Source organism: Drepanopeziza brunnea (genome assembly GCF_022702325.1).
Source record: "Drepanopeziza brunnea f. sp. 'multigermtubi' strain 214-2 chromosome Unknown ctg4, whole genome shotgun sequence".
NCBI classification, from domain to species: domain Eukaryota; kingdom Fungi; phylum Ascomycota; class Leotiomycetes; order Helotiales; family Drepanopezizaceae; genus Drepanopeziza; species Drepanopeziza brunnea.
In genome coordinates, this window is record NW_027094067.1 from 3,091,689 (window position 1) to 3,101,774 (window position 10,086).

The window sequence follows — 10,086 nt, forward strand, 5'->3', positions numbered from 1 at the left end:
CTTGCGCTTTATTCAGATTCCTAGTGGCTGTAATAATTTCATGTCGTACCGTAGCAACGGGGGATCAACTACGCGAAATAACCTTCTTCTTGTTGTTGTTATTGTTGTTATCTTGTCGCCAAATTTGACTTCTCGCCTATTTGTTCGCCGGTACTTGGCGGGACCCCTTTCCTTTTTTCCGATGCATTTCTGGCTTTCTTCGGAGGTTGTTTTTGAGGGGAAAAGGGGGCGTAGACTATTGGATGGCTGTTGTCATTTCCTCTAGAATCATCACTCACTTTGCCCGCCCAAGTCTTGTAGATCCCGCTTTCATAAGTAGCCGGGACACTAACACGGTTTCCTCGATCTTTTCACTGTAGACTAGCAGGTACGTACTGCCAGCAGTCTGTGTTCCGAATTCTCGGATCGTATGCGGGTAAACGATATCGCTGCTGTCGCACTCGGACTTCGCATCTTTTATTATCGTCGCCCACATGGCTAACGTCACGCTGTCAAATATGCGTTCATGTTGTCCTACCATCTCCCCCGATCCTCTATCTCCCGACGCATAATGGCGCATGCGTCACAGCAGTGTAACCCTCTAACGTTTCCCTACTAGAAGGCCAATCGCCGACCACAAATAGCTGTCGAGCATCGTGATAAAGATCGTGGGCGGGTTTTTCTTGGCTCGATTGTAGAGAGACTATGCGATTATAAATCCATTTACTGAAATACCTCATGAGTCTGGACGAGGGAGTGTGCATGTGGCTGCCCAAGATGCAGAATATGAGCTTTCGAAAAATCGCATAAGATTAACAGATATCATCACATCAGTAACAGCTCTGGATGCGGTAGCTGCTTCTGCTGTGAATAGCATCTTCATCCCTAGTATTGCCTCATTGACTGTTCGCATTCCAGTCTTGGAAGTCGACAATGGTGCACGTCCATCGCCGATAAATGAATCGTGATATGTTGACCTTTGTCCTAGAATGGTGATTCCAGCGATGCCGACTCGGCAATATCCAGTGAGAGAGAACAGTCAGCCTGTCTATTCACTACACTTCACCAGCGCTCCAAAAAGCTGCTAACCTGAGCGTGGAAGCGCCCAGTCTTTACGCTCACGTGTATATATACGACTACTCTGGAGAGAATAGCTGCACAATTCACGGATACAAAAAAGGCAGTACAGGACCTTGCTCATGATATCTCTTCCTTCTTGGTTACTGATAGTTCTCTAGCAGATTACATACTTCGAAATGATGTAGCGAGTCCACCATCTTAAAAGTTGCGAGCGTCTTCGCTGATGTGGTCACTCAAGATGGAGCAAGAAAGACTAGGTGGGTAAGCATCTCTATATTAGAATCTTAGATTGCATTTGACAGCAACAGATATCCAGCATCACACGATCCTCGTTCTGCTTGACAATCGGCAAGAAGCCTCATAACGTCCTCGATGTCAGTATGGGCACAGGGATCTGGAAAATAGAACTTCGTCTGCTACTCGCTCCCCCCGTTCTTATATCCTCAGATATTCCTATCCCTGAATGGACCAGCAGAGAAATTCCCCTCCACCAAGGTAATTAGAACTGACTTGAGCCCTATCCAGCCAACGTTGTACGTTTAGTCCACCATATTCGTAGAAGTTACTCTGATATCTTACATTGTCCCACCCAACTGCCCGTTCGAAATAGACGTATCGGTCTGTTTCCATGATAGATATCTGCGAAGGTTATAGATAATCAAAACAATTGCAGAATATGTGCCCAACACTCATTCTGCTCAAAGCATCTTCTCTCCCCTTCTATCCATCAAGTGACGTGGCGGGTCTGGGTCGCGGCTTCTGGCGCTACCACAAACGAGTACCCACAATTTTTGTACCTGCCTTATATAAGTAAACTCGACGTCTGGTCTTCGTCAACCGGGGGACGACGTGATGGCTCAGTGGCTTAACTGCTTCATGGCTATCCGAACTCCGTCGGTTGTACTCCAATGCGCGCTACGTCCCAAAACCTATTCAATTAGGTTTATAAACTGGAACCTCATGATAGTATATGAGCTTCCAGTTGAGTTTTGCTGGTTTTTTCTTTTTTTTGCATCCTTTTTTCTTTCTTTCTCTTTCTTTTCTCTTTTGTTTTGGGGCATGGGGGAGTTGCGAGGGACAACTTACAAGTCCTCAAGCTGCAGAAATACAATCTCGCTGGCCATGCTACTTGTCTAATATGCATAATACTGTTGCTATCTATGTACAGTATACAAACCCGTTGATCCGCCGATGTCTCTGGTCCGAGTACTGCCAATATGACGAAAGTCGAGAGCAGGTCCAATATCCAAAGCAGGAAAGACGCGTACAATCATGCCCTCGGTACCGCCAAAATGATAAAACATCGTCAACTTCTCATCCGTCATAGCATGTTCCTGCTGATCAATATAGTTTTGACCATGTTACTTGAGGCTTATCCAGAACTGCACTTGACTCTTGGAAGGTCCGATTCGGACTACTAACGTAGGTGTATTTGGCTGAGATTCACTCTCCTCTGATCTTCAATCAACACTTCCTCTACCCCTACGATTCGGACTAATAACGCAGGTGTGTTTAGCTGAGATTCACTCTCCTCTGATCTTCAATCAACACTTCCTCTACCCCTATACATCGAGTGACATAGGCAAAGGACGAGAGAGACCCGAATACTCGTCGATTCGCAGCCAAGCTGCTCTTGCAACGTTTCACTTGCCTCGATTCAGACTCCTCGTTTGTCGGCTTGATCGAACCCAGCTGAGATGCCACTACCGGACCAGCGCAGAGTAAATACAACAGTTACGAGAGATTCAAGCGACTCAATAGACGCGGAGTACTTGGGTGCGAGTCAGGTCGTGAGGAGCCATCCCCGTTCCGGCATGGCTCTTTCGCTAAAGCCCCTGGCCGTCCAAGTTCGTTGTTGACACATGTCACATGTCCTCGAAACATCGGCAGAAACACCAACGGGAGAGCAGTTCGTCCCTTCGTATTCACTTCTTTGGACGCCAGAAACCTCAGAAACCTCAGAAACCTCGAGTTTGCGAGGTTTTCTACTTACCAGTGCGTTGATATGTCACTCACGACATGTTTCGTCGCACTCCCCAGCCCGTAAACATGAAAAGGCTGGTGGTGCTACTTGCTCCAGGCGATCCGTTTCAAAGCTTTCTCAGGTATTTGGCATATATTTGGCAGGTCCTCTGCTTTTTTAGAGAATGGTACCCCTATGCCAGACTCGCCTCTGTCTCTTTCCATCATCCCAATGTTATTCGATACTTTGAAGCTCGTTGCCTTGGTCTCGCCGGTGGTGAGCGCTTCGGCCACCACCTACCAGGCGAATGCGGAGGCTGCTTTCAACACCTTGCAACAATGGTACAACCGGGACACCGGGCTCTGGAATACCACGGGCTGGTGGAACAGTGCCAACTGCCTCACGACCATTGGGAATCTCGCCGCCGTGGATGAAAGTGTCAAGGCCAACGCCACGGACATCTTCTCCAACACCCTCACTCAGGCACAGAGGTTTAACCTACAGCAGACCAAGGTCATCACCCAAGACTTCAACATGCTCACCGTTCACGCGTCGCATGTACCGACCGGGCAGTTCTCGGTGCTCGCGGTTACCGAGCCCAAAGGATTCCTGAACGGGTTCTATGACGACGAGGGCTGGTGGGCCTTGGGCTGGATCCAAGCATTCGATGTCACAGGAAACCAGGACTACATCAACACCGCCGTGAACATCTTCAACGACATGAAGAACGGCACGGCAGCCAAGTGCGGCGGCGGCATCTGGTGGGACAAGAAACAGACGTACGTCAACGCCATTGCCAACGAGCTCTACCTCAGCGTCGCCGCGCACCTCGCCAACCGGATCCCCGACCAGAAGGAGATGTACCTCGACACGGCCACGGATCAGTGGGACTGGTTCCAGTCGTCGGGCATGATCAACGCCCAGAACACCATCAACGACGGCCTCGACGACAGCTGCGCGAACAACAACGGCACCGTCTGGTCCTACAACCAGGGCGTGATCCTCGGCGCGCTGGTCGAGCTCGACAAGGCCTCGCCGAACGCCACGTACCTGGCGAAGGCGCGCTCCATCGCCACCGCCGCCATGGGCGCCCTCTCCACCAACGGCGTCCTGCACGACCCGTGCGAGCCCAACTGCGGCGCCGACGGGAACCAGTTCAAGGGCATCTTCATGCGCAACCTCCAGATGCTGCACGCCGCCAGCCCCGACAACGCCTACCTGGACTTCATCGCCGCCAACGCGGTCAGCATCTGGGACAAGAACCGGAGCCCCGCCGACGGCGGCAGCATGCTGAGCGTCGACTGGGACGGGCCGTTCGTGAGTGTGGCGAACGCGAGCACGCAGAGCTCGGCGCTGGATGCGCTCGTGGCGGCGACGGCCTTCCAGGGGAACCTGACGAACGGCGTCACGGGGATTGTGTCGGGTTAAAATATATATACCTATACATATATATTTATATATATATATATATATATATATATATTATATATCCATCTCTCATGCTGCTTTGCTCACATCTTGTCTTGGGATGAAATATCGGGTTTCTGGCGTTATGGTGGTGCTGGGGGCGACGAGGGCGGGAGTTTCAAGGGCATGGAGTTGGGGTCGGCTAACGCTGCACGTTACGGCGTAGGGGGTTTCTGGAGTCGGATGAAATGGATGAAAAGCTTGGTCTCTCTCGCTGCAGCAGCAGCTCGCATCGGCACGAGAGACCGTCTGACCAGCGGTTTGATCGCGAGTCTCTGCTGTGGTCCATACCGTACGCGTACGGACTCTCGAGTTTCGCAATGCCGGAAGGAGAACTCGGGCTGGAAAAGCTGGCTAGCTAGCTCCTCCTGTCGCGCTCTGTATCCGAACTGGCCTATATTATACGTATACCTTGCCTTGTAAACAGACGGTTAATCGTTAATTATTAATGTTCATTATTATTATTATCATTATTATCAATATAATTACTGGAAAAAAAATCACAACTTCCACATCTCCCTATATTCGATCTCCATTACAAGTGCCCACTTCCTCGATGCATCCATCCTATGAAATTCACACGCAGGAGATGTATCTCTCTATCTCTCTATCTGCCTGTCGGTATATCATCCTCGGCGATGGCGGTTCTCTTTTCCTCTCTCCTGTACGTAGTGTCTTTTTCTGCTTCTTCTCTTCTTCTCTTCTTCTTTTCTTTTTGTTTTTTTTACTTCTGCGCGATACGTCCGTAGGCACGGGAGTCAGTCTGAGAGGAGGGGGGGCGGGGGGAGGGGGCTGGGTTTCTTCGGACGAGGCATGGCTTGTTTGGGTATGGGTTTCTTTCTTCTTTATTTTTCCCTTTTTTTGGAAACTCGTTTCTCGCTTAAAAGATAGGATGGTATGTAGGTGGGCTTGTCAGATGAGCTTTGGGGGGGGGGCTGGAGCTGACAAGTTTCTCTTTTTCTGTGAATCTTTTTTTCCAAATCTTTTTTTTTTTTTTTTTTTTTGCTGACACTTATTATTTTCTTTTCTATCTTCCATCTTTTTTTTAACGCTAAGGTAGGTTGAGAGAGGATCTGAAGTCGGCATATTCTCGCTTAACGAGGGGTTTTTTTTTTTTTTTTTTTTTTTGGATGGGATTGGGGGGCTAGGGTAGATGGTGTTTCTATTTTTGGACTCTGATGCCGAATTTTTGCCTATCTTTTTATCACACACACACACTCTCTCTCTCTCTCTTTCTCTCTCATACCTCCTCTGTTGTCACCGTTAGAGAAATTTATGCCGTCAAATTTTAAGCGAGGTAGTTGTATAAGTAATTTAAGCGACTAGCTAACTAATTGTTTATTCGTTTATTTATACCCGAATCATTCATTCTCCTCAATAAGATCTATTTCCTAAGCGAGTGGAAGTACGTCTATGAGAAGGACAACTGAATCACGGATAGGAAGGAGATGGGCGGACGGAAGAGTCTTTCTTTGGCTTTGGCTGCGACGTGCAACAAAAAGGTCAAACCCTTGGTGTGCCGATGCAGGGTCTTGGGTAAGTACAACTCCCCTCCCGGGACAGAGTCGAAGTAAAGCAATGAGTAAGAATGAAGAAGGGCATAAGCTGTTTCGGAGATGGGAGCGAGGTTTCAGATGGGATCGCATCGGATAAGATATTTGGAGGCGGGTGGTGTCGGATATGGACCATCGGAATCGGATATCTCGTTGTGAATGCAATGGAGGATTACTCATCTCATCCTCTTGAACGTGACATACTCTGTAACGCAAGAGCCGCTCGTTAGGTCAGCCTTTTCCTCTTACAAGTAGGTATCATTTGATATCCATCATGATCCGGCCGAGGGAATGCTAGTCGGACCACGAATCCCATATGGATATTGATGTTGATGTTGATGTCGCTTTCTGGGGTTCCCCGACGGAGGCCCGACGGAGTCCCGACGGGGGAACTCACCGCCATATATCAATTAAAACTACTTACCTACCGGTATTATTATGTACTACGTATCTCCTCTCAGCACGCCCTGGGCTGGACCCACCTGCCAGCACACAAGGTGCTCAGATGATTTGACTGTCGGGCCAGAACACGATAGACCGATAGCTCGCGTGGCCGACTCAGATACCGGTAGCATTGCCTCGACGACGACGACAACAACAGACAACCACAACCAACTAGCCAGATCCCGCGATCAAGTGGGTTGCATTGCATTGCCTTGCCTTGCACGGCATGGCATGGCATTGCATGGCAGGACCAGCGGTCAAGACCCGAGCTGCATCTGCATCTGCATCTGCATCTGCATCTGCACCGCCCCCAGGACAAGATTACCGTCGTGCCATCGCTATCGCCGGTCCGTTACGGCTTGACTTCCGGCTATTCATCTGCTTCGAATTGTCTCTCTTCAGATTCCATACAGGAGAAGTCGTAGCTAAGAGGTTTCCAGATATACTCTGTACTGTAGAGCATCTTAACCCTTGGCCGAGTCAACTATCAAAGAGAGAGTCCCGACTACTACCGGTAGTAAGTGCGGTCTCAGTCCTATTGCCGAGTCGTGGTCGTGGTCGTGGTCGTGGTCGTGGTCTTGGTCCCGGTCTCGGTCTCGGTCTTACTATTTATCCGCCCCAGCCACCTGACTTGACTTTCTATCTACCCGCCTCATCCCTTCTCGCATCTTCATCCTTGACTTTCCACCTCGTCCACCTCATCCACTCATCCACCTCATCCACTCACCCACTCACCCACTCATCTCATCTCGAACTTCAATTATTCAATAGATCAAGCGATCGGCGACAGGGCCTATACCCGCCCGCCTTGGCACCAGGGAACGGTCATTCAGTCGTCAATCAGCCAGTCAGCCAGTCTCAGTCAGTCAGTCATGCACTTCCAGTGTTCCAATGTTCCATGTCCATGTCCACATGCACATCCATATCCATATCCATCTCCATCTCCATCTCCATCGCCATCGCCATCGCCATCTCCATCGCTATTCCCAACTCTCACCTCCACTTCACTCCGACATCCACTTCCGCTCCCGCTGATCATTTGCTCCAGATAGAGCATTGACTGACTAACTCACTTGGAAATGGGGGTCTACGAATACAACTACACCTATAACCCACCTCCCCTCGAGCCCCACCGCTGTTCTCTTGACAACGCACTCTGCTGCTCCGCTCTCATTCCGAATTCTCCTCTTCCTCTTTGACAAGGCGGCGCTTTGACTGGCTGATATATATATATATCTATATACATACATACATATGTTTATGTACATATATACGGAGTATACATATATATACGTACATAAAGACGAGCACAGAGATGGTTGGGTAGGGATAGCGGAACCCCAAAGTCACCTCTGACTTCTTTCTTCTCCTCTCTGCGACAAAAAAAAACCACAACATCCATCTCGGAACGAGTAACGAATAACGCATAACGATACCGCAAAGACCAACGACCAATATCCAACGAACCCGCCAACATGGCCCCCCAATCCCCAGCCCCGAAGCATCACATCCAGCTCCAGGTCCAGCCGTTGACAACACACTGGCACAATCGCTCCCTGTCAAGCCTGTCCGCAACCTCAGAGACAGCAACGTTCCACTCTGCCCACGCACACTTGCAGAACATGGAACTCCGCCAACTCACCTTCACCTCGCCCTCCGCGACACAACTTCCAGTCTTCTCATCGCTCTCACCAAAACATTCCAATTCACCTACACCTCTCCCTTCCCCCAAACTCGAATCGGCTCCCGTGAGGATGGACCGTCAAGACTCGGGATACGCCGAAACATCCCCGTATCCAGCAGCGCCAGGCTCCCGAGGCACATCCACCAGTTCGGCAGACGGGAGACGCAGCCCCAACTCGGCTGTCCGTCCCAAGAGACGGACCACGGATTCGAGTACCACATCCTCCACGCGGCACCAGAAAAAGCGTGCCTCCCGCTCTTCCAACACCCGCACGTCCAACTCGGGGTCGCGCCCGCGCTTCTCCTCCTCCCACACGTCCCCCTACCCAACTCAGCAGCCATACCAATTCTTCCAGTTCCCTTCGCTCTCCGACCCCTCTCCCCCGGCTCCCGAAGTCACCGCGCCAGTCCCAGCCCCGCCCGCCACCGTCCAGTACTGGACATCCGACTCCACGCGCCGCCTGGAATACGCCGCGATCGATGCCGCGAGCCAGGGCGTGCGGGGGTTCTTGATCAAGATGGTGCCGGACTGTATCCTGCCCGAGGCCAGCCGGCGGCCGCGCTTCTGTGAGGACGATGGGGATAGCGATGCGGGGAGCGTGAGGCGGTATCGTTTGGCGATGCCGGACGAGAGTGAGAAGGAGCGGGCAGGGGTAAAAGGTGCTACGGGCCGGGAGGGGAAGAAGGCGAGGCCCCGGGCGGCCCTGCTGAGGCGGTGGACCACGTTTGGGGGTTGGAGTGCTTCGATGTCGGGAAGACGATAGAGGACAGAGCCACCGTCATGGCAATCATGCCCGCCAGGGCAACAGGGTATGGATTTATGGAAGGAGAAGGAACTGGAAAGCGTCGCAGAGAGGATAGAAAGGGGTGATGGGGGGGCAAAAGAGAGAGAGATAACGACACATTCATGACTTCAAATTAGCGGCACAGGATTGCGGTTGCATTGCATTGCATATGATACCCCACGAGACTGACGAACGAATTGCCGAAAATAGATGGGAAAGCTAGAGCATTTACATATATATGTGTGTTTATATCATGGCAATTATGGCAATTTAATCAATACCTAGCTGTTTTTTCTCCCTCGGGCTGGATTTAAAGATGATTTTCGATTGTTCTCTCATAGTCGTCGTGGAGAATTGAAACAATGATTGGTATTCCAAGCAGCAAGATAGCTAGACTTGACGGAGTTATTATCACGCACTCCATTGGCACGCCGTCTTATTTATCATTCATTTTTCTGATATAACACGGTGAGATAAAAATCAACCGTCGACTTTCAACGAAAAAAGAGAAAAGGGGGAATCGAGGTATATACCGATCAGCATAGGCAAAGTTCATGCTGGTGCTGGTGCTGGTGTGCTAGTTTTTGGCTCCCTTTTTTTGTGTGTGTGATGGAGCTTGGGATTGAGATTGGGAGCGAGCCGTTTTGTGGCGGGTAAGCCGTTTGGTACCTTATGGTGTGGAATGCCATAATCGTACCCCTGGTCGGAGTACTAGTCAGAGGCAGGAATGCGGTTCCTAGTACCCTTCAGTAATACGGTCAATTTTCAGTAATACGGTTAATTTTTTCGTGATTTTTCTTCTACACGCGATTAACTAACAACACCATGACTAAATTCGATGCTAAAACAAAGCAAAGAATCGCTGAAGCTATAGCTTTCAGAAAATCCAATCCTTATGTCAAACCGAGCACAATTGCTGCTAAATTCATCGTTCTTCTTCGTCAATTCAACGCGAGATGTGACGACACGCCAAGTCTCCTGGACGCACCTTACATGCGCCAAGCTACTTCCCTCCTTTTTTCCTTCGTATTCTTCGTATTCTCTTATTCTCCGCTTTTGACTTATGAACTATGGTTCACGAGTCCTTAGCGCTTCTACTTTCGTGTATATAGACCTCAGCTACTTTCGACCT

The 10,086-nt window shown here is 50.0% G+C and overlaps 2 protein-coding genes across 2 annotated transcripts; both read left to right on the forward strand.

Moving 5' to 3' along the window:
* Positions 1-3,253: 3,253 nt before the first annotated feature.
* Positions 3,254-4,450, forward strand: L3040_003510 (uncharacterized protein; the record flags this gene model as incomplete). The annotated part of the gene is made up of 1 exon (XM_007293909.2): positions 3,254-4,450. One exon carries the CDS (start codon positions 3,254-3,256, stop codon positions 4,448-4,450), a length of 1,197 nt encoding a protein of 398 aa, XP_007293971.2.
* A 3,511-nt stretch (positions 4,451-7,961) lies between these two features.
* Positions 7,962-8,933, forward strand: L3040_003511 (uncharacterized protein; the record flags this gene model as incomplete). Its single annotated transcript, XM_007293910.1, has 1 exon — positions 7,962-8,933. The coding sequence occupies one exon, from the start codon at positions 7,962-7,964 to the stop codon at positions 8,931-8,933; it is 972 nt and encodes a 323-aa protein (XP_007293972.1).
* Between the last annotated feature and the right edge of the window lie 1,153 nt (positions 8,934-10,086).